Raw genomic sequence first — 19,836 nt, forward strand, 5'->3', positions numbered from 1 at the left:
GGGTATAGGGAACTTTCGGGATAGCATTTGAAATGTAAATAAAGAAAATAATAATAAAAAAATTAAAAAAAAGAGGTGAGAGGAAGGGCGTGGATTCAGTGATGGGCAGAGGAACAGTGTGATTAGTACAGGAGTTTTCAAAACGCACCCAAGAGTCTAGCTCTCAATGGAAACCATCAAGACGGCTACAGGGACAATGCTGAAGGACAGAATGATCCGGCTAGGATTTTTTCAAAGTGTTTCTTTTAACTAGCTTGTCAGAAGGTCTCAGTGGTGGGAGGTAGCCCTGACTGAAGGATGCTTTCTCTCCTCTGGCCAAGGAGACTGACATGGATAATCCATAGAGCAAGTCTGGGTGTATTTCAATTCTTAGCCACTAGGTGACAGTGTTTCACCACAAATCAAGTGAACTCCAGGGTTCAGCATGTGGAAAATCTGTTAGCTTCTTTCATTTTCTATCTGAAATTGTGAAAAGGAGCAGGGTAGGGTGGGTGACTCATGCTTGCGATCCCAGAACTCCAAAGACCAAGGCAGGAGCAAGACTTTAGGACCAGCCTGGGCCACGTGGAGACCTTGACCTTAACAAAAAGAGCATCAAGGTATCTAGGATCTGGTTTTCTCTTTAATGAAGCCCTCGGATGCTGCCTTCTGTTTCCAGCACCAGTGGCTGCAGAGTGAGCCCTTAAACCAATTTTCTGGATAGAGTAATAGTTAGGCACTGACCTGAATTCCATGTAGTGTATTAAGCTTTCCTTATACCCATTGTAACAGCGTGCCTGAACAGGAGGGTGAGGATTGTCACTCACTGCCATTCATATAGCTTATTCTGCATTTGCACACAGAGGAGAGAGGTTGGGACCCTGATTCTACGCCCTCTCAATATCATATGGTTCAGGCCATCAGGCTTGGCCATGGTGCCTTAAACATAATGAGCCATCTGCCAGGCTCACCCTTAGTTTTAATATATTTGTGCTGTGTGTGTGTGTGTGTGTGTGTGTGTGTGTGTGTGTGTGTGTGTTGCCTTCATGTAAGCATTCACACCATGTGCTTGCTTGGTGCTCTCTCTTGGAGGCAGAAGAGGGTTAGGATTCCCTGGAACCGGAGATGCAGGCACTTGTGAGCCACCATGTGGGTCCTGGGAAACAGCCCCGCTCCTCTGCAAGGGCAGAAGGTGCTCCTAACCCCTGAATCACCATCTCTATGGCCCTCGGCCTTTGTGAGCCATCATCATTGTCCGGGAATGATCCGGGCGGGGCTTGGTATGATTCCTGCTGCTGGCACTAACAATTAGTGGGCACTGGTCTCTGTCCTGGATCGGACTGGCCGGGCTCTCCTCAGTTGTGACCCTGGGTGAGAACAATGGTTGGAGGAGAACATCTGTAGAGCAGAGCCTGACGTCATCCATTAAATCTGTGGATGAGCAGAAGGTCGAAGAGAAGAGCCATTGCCCTAGAACTGACTTGTTTACTTGACAGCACAGGCCTCAGACCAAGTGCCTACACACTTGGCATGTAAGCAGGTCAGAACGCAAATGAGGGTAAAAAAATACTTAGAATTTAAGAGTACTTTTAAGTAAATTATAGTATTTTAAAAAAGCAGATGAACATACATACATACATATATACATACATACACACATGTGCATGCACACATACAGAAAGGGAGATGAAAGGGGAAGACACACATACACACACAGAGATAGACAGATAGACAGTCAGTCAGAGGGATACTCATGCATATATGAAGGCCTTTTTACTTCTAGAACAGCATCGGCGTATTATTTTCCTATTTTTGTGATGATGAAGTATGTTGGCTAGCAGTATAGTCCAGTACTTGAACACTTTCCTAGCTTATGCAAGGCCCTGGGCTCAATCCCTAACACCATGAAAATAAATAAATAAATAAATAAATAAATAAATAAATAAATATATGTATGTATGTTAAAATTAAATAAAATCAAGAGAAATGGAATGAGCTGATAAAACATGGGCTTTGACTTTGTCTAGCTCAACCTCCACCTGTTTCATCATTCCTCAACTCCAGATGTGGCTGGTTCCTGGCATCCTTTGTCTCCAGAGCCATCCGATGGGTCTCTTGCTGCTGGCATTTGCTCTGCTGCTGTATTTGGCTTATTGTGCGAAGCAGAACTCTGCAGAATCAATACCCACAGTAACAGAGAGACAGAAAAACCTATCGGGGTGCCAAGCTAGTCTTATGGGCCTGTACACATTCATTCTGGGGTGATCCCTGGGAGGGAGTACCCTCTAGACACTTCAGCGACTCCTTCAACTATGGAGTTCCCAGGGCAGGGCAACAAAACCCAACCCTTTCTTCACTGTGGTCCAAATTTGCCTCGTGGTCTCAGCCATTGTGTGGTCCTTAATTTTCCTTTTGAAGTTCCCTGTAGCTCAAGTCTTCAAATTAGAAGTGAGAGCTATAGAGAACTTTGGCATGGCTTGAATTCTTCTCAACCGCTGTCTGGTCTCTGACCTCTGGGCTGCATCTGAAATTTGCTCAAGGTTATAGCTTATGTCTGTTGGACAGTTTTGCCTTCTGGTCTGATTATCTCATATTTCAGGTGATGTTGCTCCGATGAGGTCGTTTTGGCTAAACTCCCATCTCTTTCCTGTTGTTGCTATTAGGATTATATATATCACGTGGTGAGCGCCATCTGCGAGTGGACCGTGGCTTTTGGTTTTATTTTCTATTTCCTAACATTCATCCAAGATTTCCAGGTAAGGATTTAATCGATTCAAATGTTATATGACTCCCTGATGATTAGTATTAGTGAAAATTTAGAAAAGTTCTTGATTTTTGAGAAACATTCCTTTTTTACCCTTATAATGTGTTTGGGTGTCGTATGCTACATAACATTATTAACTTGTTTCCAAAGGGGGCCACATTAGACATATCTCCAACAGGTCACTTCATCAATGAAACTTTCATGTTATCTGCCATTCAATGCTCAAAGTCCAGGTAGCCCTCACTAGTTCCAAAGACCAGAAAATACGATCATGTAAAAAAAAAATTATGTTGTTGAAAAACATTCCTAAGCCCCAGGAAAGGTAAGACAGGATATTTAACCCCAGGGAGGTTCTCACCTCCTAGAACAAGTGAGTTACTGGATAAAATGATAAAGCCAAGAGAATCCTTTAGGATCAGACCAAGCAAGGCACGATAGTGGGAGTCCCCTGTTAGGTGGAAGAAAGCATCTGAGAATGGCATACTTAACGCTGGCATTGTTTCCATCTTTGATGTTCCTCTTCCCACTGCCTCTGTAGAGTGTCACTCTAAGGATATCCACAGAAATCAATGATGACTTTTGAAAGAGCGAGAATCCCGTCTCACTCAGGGAGTGTCGCAGACAGTTTCTGGAAGTGGACAGAGGACGGACGGGCTTGGATGTCACCCTGATCGGGACTTATCTGTGGCACATCTGGGACTTGAATTTCATTAAGAGTTCCTAGTAGTTGTTCAATTCACGAAGGTATGTTTCCCCGGAGGATGGATAGCACCAACAACACTATAGCAATATTTTTATATTTTCTAAAACAATCTTTTACGAACAAATTCATATGCAAAGAAGATGAGACATTACAGCGAGGGGAGGATTATTCTTGTATAGGTTCTTTAGACTTTTTATGTAAGAATGATTTATGAAGATACACTAAAAGAAAAAAATGTTAAGTTTAGTACTTTTTATTAAAGAAGCCAAATCAGGGCATAGTCACTTTAAAATTTCATTTTTTAAATACAGTGACCTGCATACATTTTCATCACAAGAGCACTTATACAATGCAATTCATGGTGATTATATACCCTAATGATTTAGGTAATAAACGAACATTTAAAGCACTCAGAATTTTCAGCGCATTAAACAAATGCTTTTATAGTGAAGGCCTCAAAACCATTTACAGTGCACATTAATCAGCGAATGTGGAAGACCTCGACTTGAAAATTCAGCAACCCCCCCCCCCCATTTGCTTCTCCGAGGGACCCAGCTTTACTGCCGCTGTTAACTGGTGGGCCCGGGAGCTAATTCCAGGTGGGATGGGCTCTTCAGGGCAGCTTAGAAATAATCAAACTGCCCTTCTCTGTGACCGGGCAGCACAAGTTAAACTCACTTCTCAGTTTCCCTGTAAGCCAGTCAAAGAGAATGCAGATCCAGGTCAGGGAGAAAGGAGAGCGCTCATAGAAACTTCCAGATGTGGGCTGCTGTTTATTCGCTCCGATCAATGCCTGTGGGCCACTGTTCTATGACACTATAAGGGAGTCAGGCCCGTTCCTAAGCAAGTCCTGGAGACTCCACCTTTCATCCAGTTCACCAATGGCAAAGAAACAGCAGCTGTTGTGGAGGAAGAAGTGGCTAACAAGACCCCCAGTTCCATATCTAAGTCTGGGCAAGTAGGAGCTGCCCCGAGGGCACGTTCCAAGGACAGAGCCCATTTGGACAGCCTTGGTGAAGGGGTACCCGGAGATCTAGGGCCATGCAGCGGTGCCTCCTTTGGCTGCTAAGTGAAGGGTGCGGCTCAGCAGCCACTTCCGCCATGACATCCTGCGTCTTCTTCCTCAGGGTACAGTGGTGGCAACCAAGGTCCGTTTCTGGTCCCCTGTAACTTTTCACAGTACCGAACATCCCCATTGTAACCCTGAAACAGAAAGACAGTCGCTGTCATTCTGATGAGAGAAAGAGGAGCCAATACATTTCCTGTGGAAGCTGGGGTGGACTGAAACCACGCTGTTCTTTGCTTTGAGCAGGAACATTTGTTGATGCTTTTCCCAGAATGCACTTGGCTCTCTTCGCTTCCACTGGAGACCCGACAACGTGCCTTTACCCATAGTGGAACACAGTGTCTTCTGGCATACAATAGGTGCTTAATAAATATTCATTGAATGTATGCGTGTATAAACGAATGAACAATTCAAGTAATGACTAGGGATGTTTGCGGTGCTAAAGGGTTTATTTACTCTGGTTCACGATTATTCTTATGCCAACAGCTAGTCTGTGCCAATTAGTAATGTTGTCTGTTTTGCTTTGTGAACTATTCCCGTTTCCACCTGTTCCAGTTGTGTGGGCTTCATGATTGTGTGACAACTCTCTTCTGGACAGATAGCACAGAAACTGTTACATGGGCTAAACCTGTTTTGGCAAACCGAAAAGGTCCCAAGTCACCCCAAGTCACACACTGCAGATTCCACATGACTTCTAATGTTATCCCCGTTTTGGTGTTGTTTTTAATTTCTACAAATATGTATTTCCTTGGACTTCGTACCTGAGAAAATAAAATAAAATATTTCTTTATTTTAGTAATTTGTCTCGGTTGCGTTATAAGTCATCACCTGGGGGCTGCTGTGAAGTATAGTTATCTGGGCTGGTTCTGGATTGCGGGATGTTTGCTGTAAGGGTGTGGCTTGGCCTGGGGAGATGACTCCGTGGTTGAGAGCTCTCTGCTCAAGCGTACTTAAGCATAAAGGCCTGAGTTTGGCTCTCTAGCACTCACATAAAGGCTGAATGTGTCAATGGACCCTGACACCCCAGTGCTGAGAGGGGTCCCGGAGTCCGGAGGATCCCTGTGGCCAGCTGGTCAGGCAGCCTCGCAGAAAAACAGAGAGCATCGGGTTCCTGTTCCTAGGAAATAAGACAGTGTGATAAGAAGCCGACACCTGATACCCTTTGGCCTTTGCATGCACACACATGTGTACACCCCAGATACACAGAGATAAACGTATACAAATAAAGATGTGGCTTAATCCTTGTCTTAGTTCACACAGTGTTGTATGTGGGCAGGATCGGCTCATCTTTGTGGATTCTCAGACTATTTCAGAATTTTGTATCAGTTAAGACTCCTGGGGGGCGGGGGTTACAGGCTTCAGAAATCCACTTCTGCCCAAGGACCAGAGAGCATCAGATCTCAGGTCACAGCGCAGAACTGATGTTAGGGACTGCAGGACCAAAGGGTGCCACCGGGACTTCATCTGCTGCCCTGTTTTCTTCCTGATTACTGTTTTTAGGCAGCCTTTCCTCTGGAGGAATGAGGCTTCTAGAACTCTTAAGTCCGCAGCCAGTTCCAGCGAGGAGAGCGAATAGCAAACCTCTAATACACAGCGGTTCCACCAAAATGCTCAGACTTGAAACTTGTCGGCCCCTGATTGGTTGGCTCAGGTCACGTGGCTGTTGGGTCGGCTCTGATTAGTCACATGTCTAAAAAAGAAGGCGCAGTCAGCATCACCCCAAATCTGTGGGTTGGTGCTGGGTAAAGGTCTCCTCTGGAGAAAGGTTGTAGGAAACAGGCCGTGGACAGGTAAAGGAAGGCCCAAGTTGTTTTGAGAGCAAACCAAGCTATACTCACTAGTAATCTTTCAGATTAAAAATAAGTCATTTCAGTAACACACATGCCTTTTGTTAACATGTAAGCTGAGGCTCCTTAAGTCTCTGTCCAACCTCTGTAAAGTTGACTAGGCAGTGATCATGTTTTTCAGATGAGGAAACTAACAGAGTGGTCCGGCGACCTGCGAGCAGTCTCCAGCCTGATGGCGACAGACTCCAGTCAGTTGATGGCGACAGATTCCAGTCCCGACTCTGTTTTCCCGATCCTATTCAACTGACCCCCTTTGTTTTCCCTTTTAACACTAACAGAGGATTCCACAGAAATTGCAAATTGCATTTTATAAACCAAATTAAGTACATCAGTGCTGAACTGTGTTTGGGTTTCCTAACATCCCTTACATGTGGCGTTGTCCCGTGTCCCCACCTCCCCTCCCCCCCTTTTTTTTTTGTCTTGCTTGGAGACATACTGGTCTGGTGTTTAAGCTTGGAATGAGGAGGGGGGGTGGGAGGGAGATAAGTGGTCTCCCTTCCTCTCCCTCTCCCTGAATCTGGCAGACTGGTAAAGCCAGCTGTCTACCCACACACATACGCTTGGTCTGGCTCTGAATACCCCACATTCTCAAGTCCAGAATGTCATGCATCTGCCTCATGTCGGTTGCACAAGAGAGCAACCGCACTGGGGCTTCAGAAGGGAAGCTGCTGGCTCCCCTTGGTCACCCCCAGCAGATTCGTGCTCTAAAGGGCAAAAGAACCCCAAGCTTGTATTGGAGATGGCGGCGACCTCCAAGGTCGATGCTTGCAAAAGGGTGGAGGCAGATACCGGCACTCTATGAGGCTGAGGCCATGGTGCTTGCCCAGAGGTGCCTTGGGAAGCCTGTGAAGTAGGCACTCCCTCTCAGCAAGCAATTCAGTGTGCTTCCCCAACCCCAAGCAGGTTCCACCTCTGTACTTTTTCATTAGAAGTGGATTGCTGCTCTCTGAAAGGAAAGATCCATTAAGGAAATAGGATCTAGTTCTGGAGCCAGGGCTGGCCTGAACTTAACTTTCTAGCCTTGACTTGCAGCAATCCTGTTTGTTCCAAATGCTGAGAATACAGGTGTGAGCCATTACACTCAGCTCAAGATACAGTTCTGACATTGTAGCTGTAAGATTCCTAACCGATACAATTAGGCTGGGGTCCTGCCAGTGACAGTTCTGTGACCTACTGCTGCTCACTATATGATTAGAAAATAATTCCAAGGTAGGTGGGATTTGGTCGTGTATGCTCCTAGTTCTTTGAACCATTTGCTCTTAAACGTTTTGGATCAACAATCTATTATCAGTGTAAGCCTTGCAGTAGCATCTATGTATGCCCCGAGAAGGCAACTTATTTTGCAATGTCTCCATCTATTCACTTTACCCCTTTCCCTAAAGATAAGACTTCAGAATTAAATCTCAGCCCAGAGAAGGAAAGGAGGGGAAGTGGATGTGAAATCCCACCCATAGCTGGAGAGCTATTGGCAACTGATCTCTGCAGGGAGAAGCAGAGTCATTTTTTTTTTTTTTTTAAGAGTGGAGCCCCTGGTGAGTCAAGCAACCTCACTGGAAGGCCACACACCCGAGAATATATGCTGTGTAAGTTGGGCTTGATGGATAAAAAACAATAATAATTGGACAAATGGGGAGAGGGGTGGGTCACGAGGAGGTGGGGAGAGGGTGAATATGATCAGGAACTTGTAAAAATTAGGAAAAAGACAAGGAGAGGGGGAGAGAGGGGGAAGCCTGGAACAAAACAAAACAAAACAAAACAGGAATGATGGTTACAGTAATCCTAGTCCTTGGGAGGCTGAGTTAGGAGGACCAAGAGTTTGTGGTTAGCCTGCTCTTGACAGTGAGTTCTAGGCTGGCTATGTAATGAGGCCCTGTTAAAACAAATCAGAATAGCATAGCAGGACTTCTAACGTACAGATAAGTAATTATGCCTTGGGTACTTCAGATGGCTAATATACGCAAATAGTGTGGGAGATTGGATTCTCCAAACAGAAAATCTTGCAGTTAAAGCCCCCCCCCAGCATTAGTTATTTTACATATGGTGGGGGGTGGGCAGAATATTGACAGAAACAACATAAAAGGGAAAAGTTTCTTTTGGCTCACAGTTTGAGGGGAGGTTGTGGCAGTGAATTTATTGTGGTTAGAGCCCGGGGCAGCTGGTCACACAGCATCTGCAGTAAGGAAGGAGAGAGAGAGAGAGAGAGAGAGAGGAGAGAGAGGAGAGAGAGGGAGAGAGAGAGAGAGGAAGAGGAGGAGGAGAAGGAGGGGGAGGGGAGGGGAGGGGAGAGGAGAGGAGAGGAGAGGAGAGGAGAGGAGAGGAGAGGAGAGGAGGAAGAAGAAGAAGAAGAAGAAGAAGAAGAAGAAGAAGAAGAAGAAGAAGAAGAAGAAGAAGAAGAAGAAGAAGAAGAAGAAGAGAAGAAGAAGAAGCAGCAGCAGCACTGTGCACAGCTGGCTTTGCCCTTTGGTGAGGTCTGAGGTCTGACCCCATGCAATGGGCCCTCCTCCTTAACACAGTCAACACCAACAAACTCCCTCCCTTATGTACCTGGAATGTTTCTGAAGTCAACTCTAAATCCTGTCCATACCACTCACATAAAATAAAGATTTAATAATTCTGTTGGAATAGTTAATATCTGTATGACAAAACCAACCGAGAAAAATATTATATCCCAGGAGTAGAGCATGGCAGAGCATGCCTGCCTAGAAGCACCAGGCAGGATAAGGCAGGAGGCAAAGGGTAGCCTGAGCTACATGGCTCAGCTGAGCCAGCCTGAACTCCAGAGACATGAAGCCCTGGGGGCCGTAGCTCAGGGTAGAGCACTTGCTTAGTGTGTACAAGTTTCTAAACTTGACCCCCAGCACTCCAGAATGGTAGTATGATGTTAGAGACATACGCATATACACATCCCCAGTCCTATCTTTGCACTCTTAATCACAGCCTCCATACAACATTTGTAGATTCACTTGAATAAATCCTCTCAGAGGATGTAGGAAACGACACGTGTGGGGAGAGAAAGGACAAGTATTGACTGATCCAAGTGACCTAACTGAGGCTGGGAGATGTGTGTTTCTACTTCTCTTTTGGTGGCTTTTTGTTTGTTTTTGAGAGAGAATTGTGCTCCTTTTAAAAGCAAGATATCATTGTGTGGCTGTATTAGTCAGTTCTAACCATAGCATCAAGATGCCTGATGGGGGGGCTGGTGAGATGGCTCAGTGGGTAAGAGCACCCGACTGCTCTTCTGAAGGTCCGGGGTTCAAATCCCAGCAACCACATGGTGGCTCATAACCATCCGTAACAAGATCTGACTCCCTCTTCTGGAGTATCTGAAGACAGCTACAGTGTATCTGAAGACAGCTACAGTGTACTTATATATAATAAATAAATACATCTTTAAAAAAAAAAGATGCCTGATGGGGCCTCTGAGGGAAGAGTTTATTCTGCTTCACTGTTCAAAAGTGTCACCACATCCTGATGGCAGGAGCAAGGTGGGGACCCTTCCTCATCATGCACAGGTTAGCAGACAGGGGGACTACTGGAAGGGGAGAGAGCAAGAGAGGGAGAGAGCGAGAGTGAGGGAAAGAGCAAGCAAGAGTGAGCAAGCACTCGTGTGTGTGTGTGTGTGTGTGTGTGTGTGTGTGTGTGTGNGNGAGAGAGAGAGAGAGAGAGAGAGAGAGGAGAGAGAGAGATTGGGCCCTAACCATGTGCTCAGTGACCCATTACTCCCTCCTCTACCTTGCACCTCCTTTCAGTGATGTCCTCACACCATAAATCCATCAACAGCTTCATCTGTCCATTAGCTCAGAGCCTCCAGAATCTGGGGGAAACACTAATCTTCTAGGCTCATCTAGAATCTTCTAGGCAACTTCTAGCCAAGTTGACAATGAACACGAACCATCACTTACTCTACTTTGTTTACCAAGATAATATTAGAACCAACGACTCTAACATTATTAGGCTATTAAAAGGCAGATTTTACCTTTTCCCATAATACTTCAGTCGGGGTAACCTAGAGAAGCTAGTTCTGGGTACCACCCCAGTCATATGATTCAAGATGCACAGTGGTGTGTTTAGAACTGGCCAGCCCTTGGACAGCTGCTAACAGAATCTTAATATATGCACCAAGATGACCAGAGAACTTCGTTGTCTTTCATGTCTTCTTCATACTTGAAAAGTCAAGTATTGTTTCAACGTTCCCTCAGCGGCCGCAGCAGGTGGATTTGTTCTTCCGTTTGACTACACTCAGAACCTTTAAGTCAGAGCCACCTTGAAATTGAAACCAGGAAAATCCCATATCACCTGCCAAGTGAGGAAGCACAAGGCCGTCTCCTGATGTTATTAAATCATTACCTAGTCGCTGACACACTGCAGGGACAGTGGAAAGTGCTGTGCTGGCAAGGATGGATAAAGATTAGTAATGGACTTGGGTCACGAGGTTTATTAAATAAGGGAGGGCATTTTTGTGTCCCTGAGTTTTGGCTCGGAACCGTCGAACCAGGGTATACATTCTTCCAACTCAAATAGCCAGGCCTTAATGTGGTAAGCAGTTAACACGGACTGTGTAAATGGCCGCGGTTAACTGGTCCAGTTCATTTCGAAGACACTCAGAAGGCATGGAACACCACCAGCAGCAAGTCACGTTGGTGACCGGGAGGGAGGAGAATAAAATCGGAACCGGGATGAATTACGCTTTTGACACCCCTCCTTCAGTCAGTCTTGAGAGCCAACGAGGCAGCTTTCCACCGTAATAAAATCTCTGGGATGAATTCAACCCTGAGCTTCCCGGAAGATATTCTCGCTGGGTAATGCCTTCCAACCTGTGTTCCAAACAGCGGCCATCTGTGTGTCTACTTCACAATCAATTCCTTGCCATGCTCCACACTGCAAAGCACTTAACACTGCAATAACGCTCCAACTTGCATACATTCAAAGAGAAGCGATGGCCCTCCTTTCTTGGACACTGTGGTTTGGTCAATGATATTGGAGCCCAGCAGATTACTTAGGGTGGAAAATTGAGAATCGGGGCTGGAGAGGTGGCTCAGCAGTTAAGAGCACTGACTGCTCTCCCAGAGGACCTGAGTTCAATTCCCAGCAACCACATGGTGGCTCACAACCATCTGTAATAGGAGCTGATGCTTTCTTCTGGTGTGTCTGAAGCCAGCTACAGACATCAAATAAATAAATAAATGAATAAATAAATAAATAAATAAATAAATAAATCTTTAAAAAAAAAAGAAAGGAAGGAATAAAGAAAAGAGAAAGAAAAAGAAAAAGAAAAAGAAAGAAAATTGAGAATCATTCCAGACTCTCCTACACTTCCCCATATCCTCAGGATCTATTAACTTTATCTTCTAAGTACACAACAGACATGTAAATATCATTTAAACCAGGCACTTTGGGAAATGAAGGAGATGGTGCTACTAATTATACTCAGAACAAATGGTCTGAAGCCGTTGGAGATTCATGATTAGCCCATCCGTCTGGTCTGTCTCTGTTTTGAGAGGACTTCTTTCTATGTAGCTTAGGCTGGCCTCAAACTTGAAACCCTCTTGCCTCTGCTGCGCAAGTGCAGGGATTGCAGGTGTGTGCCATCAGGCCTGGCCACCTGCCCCTTCGTTCCCTCCTCAGGCCTCACGATTTTAGCTCATGCCTTTCTAGTATTTGGCGACCCAGGTTGCTGTCATCTCCAGTTCAAATCCTTTTCTGCATGTCTTACACATCGCATACACAGGCACACATTTAACATTCTGGGTGTTTACTTAAAATCCTTCGGTGGCTGCCTGTAAGTTGACAGATGTCAAGTATCCCAGTATAGCTTATGAAGAAGCTCTTTGTGCAGATCCCCATTTATCCTTCTTCCAGCCTCTGAGCTCATTCATTTGTCCATTCACTCAGCAATCATTAAATGCCACTCTAAACCAGTCACAACTCTAGAGTCTGGGAACACAACAAAGAGATGGAGGTCTGTCCTCCAGATGTTTACCATGGAGTAGTGAGAATTAGCCGACTGGACACTAGTAAAATGTATCATGGTGAAGGAGTTCAACCACAGGCTTCACTAACACAGAGTTGGGGCTGACACCTTGCTGCAACATCATCATCATCACCATCACCCTCCTCCTCATCGTCATCTCCATCATCTCCTCCTCCTCTTCCTCTTCCTCTTCCTCTTCCTCTTCTCACCATCACCATCATTATCACCATCATCATCATATCATCATCATCATCACCAACACCATCACCATCACCNTCCTCCTCANCGTCATCTCCATCATCTCCTCCTCCTCTTCCTCTTCCTCTTCCTTCTCACCATCACCATCATTATCACCATCATCATCATATCATCANCATCATCACCAACACCATCACCATCACCNTCCTCCTCANCGTCATCTCCATCATCTCCTCCTCCTCTTCCTCTTCCTCTTCCTTCTCACCATCACCATCATTATCACCATCATCATCATATCATCACCATCATCACCAACACCATCACCATCACCATCATTATCACCACCAACATCTCCATCACCTGAAAACTCGAAAGAAATTTCAGGCCTCTGCACCTGACTCACTGGATCTACACCTGCATTGTCACAAGCAAATTCAGTTGCTGTTTTTCTTTCTGAAACTTTGGTCCATGAGGACACACTGAAGAAGTATCTGATTTTAGATCTCTGAGGATGGTTCCGCCTGGCTAGTGACTGGGGCGGACTGGGCAAATTTGCTAAGTGAAGGGGGGTGTAGGGGGAAAGTTACAACTCCCAAATGGTTTGGGAAGCGCAGAGACACAGGAGCAAGCGAGAATCTGCTTGGGAGTAAGGTAATAAACCCTTTGGGAATGGAAGGTGTGGCTAACTTAGAGATACCATGAGTTCGAGGACATAAATTCCTTAATCAAATTCAGTACAGTCATTTCTTCTGGAACCCACCGTGAAGTAGTGATAAAGAATGTGTATCCAATTCATGGAGACAAAGAGCGGAACGGAAGTCACCAGGGGGTGGGGATGGGGAGGTGGAGATTACCATTGAATGGATGAGAGTTTCTGCTTGGTGAAATGAGAAATTTCTGGAGATTGGTAGTAATGGTGGCTGAATACGATCGGACCATACACTAAAAATAGTTACAGTGCTGGGTTTGTGGTCTGGTTAGCAGAAACCTTCCTTAGCACACTTAATGTCATTCGTTCCATCTCAGGTACCGTATACAACCGAGTGTGATGGTGCACGCCTGCAGTTCCAGCACTTGGAGGGTAGAGGCTGAAGGACCAGAAGTTCACGGTTATCCTCACTGCTTAGTGAGTTCAAGGCCGGCCTGGGATGCAAGTGGATCTTTCTCAAAGAGAGAGAGAGAGAGAGAGAGTTAAAATATTTTGTTATATTTTCCTTTAAAATATACTATTCTGTCTGAGAAGAGCTCAGGTCAGGTGATGGCAGCACACACCTTTAGTCCCAGCACTTGGGAGGCAGAGGCATGTAGATCTCTATGAGTTCAAGACCAGCCTGGTTTACAGAGCTAGTTCTAGGAAATTCAAAGCTACACAGAAAACCAACCCTATCTTGAGAGACCAAAACCAAACCAAATTAAAACAAACCAAAAAAATCAAATCAAACCAAACCAAACCAAAAAACCTCAACCAACCAACCAAACAAACAAAAAACCCCCAAGACAAACAAAACCTCATTTTTCAAGTCCTAGCTCAGTCTATGTCCTTCATGCCTCAGGGTTCCTATCTGCAGGGAAGGATGTATGTTGGCATCTGCATTACAGCCCTGCCCCTACAACCCCTTGACATAGTCATTCATCGGGCCTGAGCATCTAGGAGCGTGTCCCGCGGTGCACATGATCGCGGACACTTGCAGAGCCAAACCTTAGGACCACGCCTGCCTGGCCTGGCTGGAGCTCCTGTCACAGACCAACCCCCCCCCCTCCCTGTCTCCACCCCTGCAACTGTCTCTTCTCTCCAGCAGTGGTTTTCAACCATGGCTGCACATTAGAATCGTCGGGAGAGCTTTGACAAAGCCCAGAACACAGGCCAACACCGGTGGAATTAAGGGACCTGGGCTGCAGACATGGTGACGGCAGAGTCCCACCGTTCCAGCTGGGCGAGCCAGAATCACCTGGAAGCCACAGTGGGACCTGAGTCCTGGACCCCAGGCCCGGACTCTCCAATGGCGTGGCGAGGAAACAGCTCTTTGCTTTCCTCCGGCACCGGTCGGTCGAACTGCTCTGTCTATTTGTTTGTGGTCTGTACTTCCTGCTCTCTTCCTTTTCCAGAGCTACGACTGATATCTGGGAGGGAAGCCATTTGCCAGCAGCCTTCCTGGTGCCAGTGGCTTCTGTGTCGTCAGACCTCGTTGCTTTAGACATGGTTGGCCATCCCTTACAAGTGTCTCCTTGGAATTCACATCCAGACTCTTAGGGTTTTAATCCCCCTCTCTCTTTTCCCCCTCATTTGGAAGGAGAGACTTCCATGACCATTGATATCCAGATCTTTATATTTACTCTTTAAAAAGAGCAGGCTCAGGTGTGAGAAGGACCTGATTTTGAGGCTGTGTCTGCCTTTGTGTATATGTTCACATGTGTGCCCATGTGTATCCATGGGTGTGTATGAATGCATGTCGGATGTTTACATTGGGTGTTATTTTATTTTATTGAGAGAGGATCTCTCATTGAACCTAAAGATTAATGACCCAGTTAGACTGGAGAGGCCAGTACATCCCAGGGATCTCCCTGTCTCTGCCCTGCCACAATTAAATATTTTAGATGCAGGTGTTGGGGATAGAATTTAGATTTCCATGCTGTGTAGCAAACCCTCTACCCACTGAGCCATCTCCCAAGACCCAGACATGATTTTAAAAAAAAGAATTTATTTTATTTATAATTATGTGTCTCTGTGTGGGTATATATAACAAGTGCAGGTGCCTGGGAGGCCAGGGTCATTAGATCCCTGTGGAGATGGGGGTTACAGGTGGTTGTGAGCCTGATGTGGGTGGTGGGAATCGAACTTGGGTCCTCTGAGAGAGCAGTATGTACTGTTAACCGTTGAGCCCTCTCTCTCCAGTTCCAGGCATAACATCGTATCTTTATGTCCATTCGGAGCATCCCTGCTACAATACCTGAGTCAGCTTTGTAGTGTCACATCTTTAAGAACATGTACTACCTTGCCCTGGAGGAGAACTCCAGGGATGGCTGGACTAGATGCAGGGGAAGGAGCTGGGAATATCACACCCAGTGCATGGAGAAAACTAGCCAGGGATTAACAAGAGGCAAGGAGATGGTCCTAAGCAGATGTAAGCAGACAGGGAGGTGGTAGATGGAGACTGATGATAGGAACTGTCCAACAGATTCCCCGAGGCTACATTAAAATGTGAGCAAAGGGCTGGTCAGTGCACAGGGAGGGTGTTATTCATAGTCCTAGGATGGGCTATGGACTGGCCCCAGAGAAAACTCATAAGAGCTGGAATTCAGTCACTCTGGCAGGAAACAGAGTGATAAGGAACCTGTCGTGGTTTGCACCCATTTATTAGGGTCGTGTGCAAAACACGGCCGTGGGGAGGTATTCTGTGGGACTCTCATCACGAGATAAAGCTGCCCAGAGCCGTTTCCCGTCGGTGTTATTCAGCGGGATGGCTCACATATTGAAATCTGAAACTCCTTGGGTGAAAAAGCCCTCTGAAGGCTCTACCAGATGTTGCTGTGTAGCTCCCCAAGCCCAGAAAGATGAGTTAATCCTTGAAGGAAATTAGTTTGAACTTGCCTCAAACTTAGCAGCTTTGATCCAACGGGCCATAACAACCGAAAACAAGACTATCAGAAGAGCTGTGGGTGGCAGTCCTGTCTCTGAACAAGGACCAGGCTGCTGGCTGCAGGCTGTGGCCCGCGGCACGGCTCCAGATGCAGATGGTCTTACTTGGTGTGATGTTGTGAAAATACTGGATGCTAAACACATGCACTCGTAAACAAAGCTCCCTTACCCTCTAAAGACCCTGCAAAGCCGTCGATGCCTCCAAGATGCTCCTCCTGAGTGGCCCTGCTGGCCTCTCTAACCTGGAAGCTCCTGCTCCATCCTGGAAGACAGCTTGCTATGCGGACAGTTTTCTTCTCAAGTTGTAGGGATGAATTACTACAGGTCCCAGGCCAAGCATGTTTTGTATTTTTTTTTTTTTTTGTATCTCTGAGTGCTTAGCCCCCATCCCCAGGAACACATTATTTACAGAAAAGCACCAGAAGTTTGCTTACACATTCCTAAAACCTAGTGCTGACCCTCACCTATCACACACACTGAGCCAGAGAGTAGATACTCACTGAAGTAATATGGAATTGTCACTTGAAAGCTCAGTCGAATGGCTGCGTGGTTTGCTTTTCTCACTGTTGGAAGAGAATAATTTCCGGGAACAAGGGTTTATTTTGAGACCTGGTTTCAGCGGGTACCTAACCGTCTTGATGGGAACCGGTGTGGATGCATGTAGATACCTTGCTAGATCAGGAAGCAGAAAGCTCAGGCTGGAGCCAGTCATGGAGACCACTTTCCAAGGTCACCCCAGCAACTCTCTTTTCCTTGAAGTTTCTAACACATCCTGGATCGTTGCCACCAGCCGGAGACCCACAGAAGTCACTTCACCTCTAAACGACACGGTGTGAGAAATAGGAAGGAAGGCAGCAGGCACCCTTGTATTGGCTGCCTAACATTTCAGTCTTCCCCTCTCTTAGAGGTTTCTCCTCTCCGACCCCTGTTTTTGTGTCCCCCACATAAACTGCTGAATTGTCCCCTGACTCTCTAGATTGGACTGACTCATGCCTACTTCAAAGAGGTCTTTGCTGGGACATTTTGTCTTGGAACCAGAGAAAATGTTTAGTCTCTTTGTGGGGGACTAGTAAATTTAGGAGCTGTTGGCCCCTATGTCTTTCACCACGTGGAGTGGAAAAATCGGATCTCTAGTAGGAGCAGGGATCAAGGGAACCAAAGAGAGAGAGAGAGAGAGAGAGAGAGAGAGAGAGAGAGAGAGAGAGAGAGAGAGAGAGAAGAGCTCTGATGGTCTTCACCCCCCCACTACCCCGTTAAAGTTTTTTCAAGCCCCACATACAGTCCTATCCATGGGATTTCGTGGTCACCCAGCCATCATCCTTTTTCCACCCCCTCTCCTCAGCTTAAATGAGTTTGATTGGGATCCCCAGCTTTTGTTACCAACTAAGTCTTAGCACAGAGGTGCCTGCTACGTGGGAGACACTCACATGAAATCAAATGGGGGGATAAGGTCTCATTACAATAGGTTAGGAAGTTCTGCAATGGGACATCTTCAAAACTCCCCATGCTTATTTGTGGTTTTAACAAGTTACCTTTTTAAAAATATCCTCCTGAAGCTAGTGTAGTGTTGGATGCAGAGGAGAAGCATCCCATGCCTAAATACTAGTTTCTGGTGAATTGCTTCTTAAGTTTTCATTTTCAGTGAGTTTTTTTCCCTGCATGTATATTTATTGGGAAGCTTAGATTCCAAGGGTTGTAATGATGATGAGAAACATTCATAAGTACTTTTCAAAGGACACAGGAGGCTACAGCATATGCACTTAACATGGAGGGATTTTCTTTGAGAACAAGGGCTGTGACAAAGACTTTTTTCCTAGCTTCATGACAGAGAAGATGTGACTAGAGACAGATTGGCTTCTGCATTATTTTTCCTCAGCTCTAGACCTGTGGCCCAATGTATATGAGGAAGCTTATTAGAATCACAGGCAGCCTATTTGACAGTGGGTGAGCAGTGTAGTCTCTCTGGTTACCATAGTTACAAAGAAAATCTTTAGCATCAAATCCTCTAGATCCACTATCCCTGAACAGGCTGTGTTGGCTCTTATCGTTTTACTCACAAACTTTTATCCTTTTATGTTATTGTCTTCTGCTGTACTTCAAACCAGCTCACCCTCCAGGAGCATCCATTTGCTCTCCTTCAGAATCTGTTCATCAAGTCATTTAATCACTTGTTCTAAGAACGGTAAATACATACTACATAGCCACATACCTCTACCCCACTGTCCCGTGACAAATGTCACTGCCATTTATTTATTTATTTATTTATTTATTTATTTATTTATTTTCCATTCTTTCTCTTTACCACTGTCAAAGCTTCGTTCTTTTGCTGTCTCTCTGTTTTGCTGGGGATCGAACCTAGAGCTGTATGTATTCCCAGCTACATCCGTGTTGGGGTTGGGGTGTTTTGTTTGGGTTTTTGGTACAGAGCATCTCTAAGTAGCTGTGGCTTGCTAGTCTGGAACTGGCAGAGGTCCACTGGCTTCTGCCTCTTGAATGCAGGGGTTGGAGTGCACCATGGCATGCTTTTTGTTTGTTTTTAAGCAAGGCCTTGATTTGCAATTTAGGGTGGCCTTGAATTGGTGACCATTTTGTTTTGGCCTCCCAAGAGCCGGGATTATAGGCATAAGAATTTGAATGATGGACGGTGGTGGTGTGTGTGTAGCACTCTGAGAGGCTGAAGCAGGAAGTTCAAGAGTTCAAGGCCAGCTTGGGCTACACAGGGGACCTTGTCACATAAAAGAAAGAAAGGAGGGAAAGATGGAAAGAAAGTGTTTTACTTAGGGTTTCTATAGCTGCAGTGAAACACTGACTGAAAAGCAAGTTGGGAAGGAAAGGGTTTATTTGCCTTACACTTCACATCACTGTTCATCGTTGGAGGAAATCAGGACAGGAACTCCAGCAAGGCAGCAACCTGGAGGCAGGAGCTGATGCAGAGGCCATGGAGAGTGCTACTTACTGGCTTGCTTCTCATGGCTTGCTCAGCCTGCTTTCTTATAGATCCAGGACCACCAGCCCAAGGATGGCTCCTCCCACTGTGGGCAGGGCCCTCCCCCATAATCTCCAATTAAGAACATGCTCTACAGCCTTGCCTAGTGTCCAGTGTTATAGAGGTAATTGTTCGGTTGAGGTTCCCTCCTTTTAGACGACTCCAGCTTATATCAACTTGACATAAAACTAGCCAGTGCATAAAGAAAGAAGGAAGAGGAAGCAGAAAGAAAGTGAAAGATAACGGAGAAGATGAAAAGGGTATACGTGGAACAGAAGTGGGGTGAAGGAAGGTGATGGGGGAAGAATATGAGTGGATTATGTCATGTGCATTATGAGATGTTATGATGAAACCCATTATGTGCTACTAGTATATGCCGATAAAAATTGAGGAAGGAATGCAGTTTACTTTTTAATATTTATTTAATTTATTTATTTTATGTGTATGAATACTCTATCTGCATGTACACTTGTGTGCCAGTGGAGGGCATCAGATCCTATTACAGATGGTTGTGAGCCACCATGTGGTTGCTGGGAATTGAGCAGCCAGTGCTCCTAACCACTGAGCCATCTCTGCAGCTGCAAGAATGAAATTTACATGGCACTTGAGCTAGTTACTAAGAGCAGGCTGTGTAGGCAAGTGGCATTGCTCTCTCCGACCCATTCCTTTATATTGTTATGTAAGT

General features: G+C 45.7%; 1 protein-coding gene across 1 annotated transcript in view; it reads left to right on the forward strand.

Annotated features, from left to right (window-relative positions):
* The window catches only part of Dram1 (DNA damage regulated autophagy modulator 1), a 34,180-nt gene extending 28,872 nt beyond the window's left edge, over nt 1-5,308 (forward strand). The window contains exons 6-7 of the mRNA XM_021205660.1: nt 2,643-2,735; nt 3,282-5,308. Of these exons, the coding sequence (XP_021061319.1) occupies nt 2,643-2,735; nt 3,282-3,326 (138 nt within the window). The 3' untranslated portion in view covers nt 3,327-5,308. The remainder of the gene's footprint in view (nt 1-2,642; nt 2,736-3,281) is intronic.
* The last annotated feature ends 14,528 nt before the right edge of the window (nt 5,309-19,836 follow it).

This window comes from Mus pahari, chromosome 9 (genome assembly GCF_900095145.1).
Source record: "Mus pahari chromosome 9, PAHARI_EIJ_v1.1, whole genome shotgun sequence".
NCBI classification, from domain to species: Eukaryota; Metazoa; Chordata; class Mammalia; order Rodentia; family Muridae; genus Mus; species Mus pahari.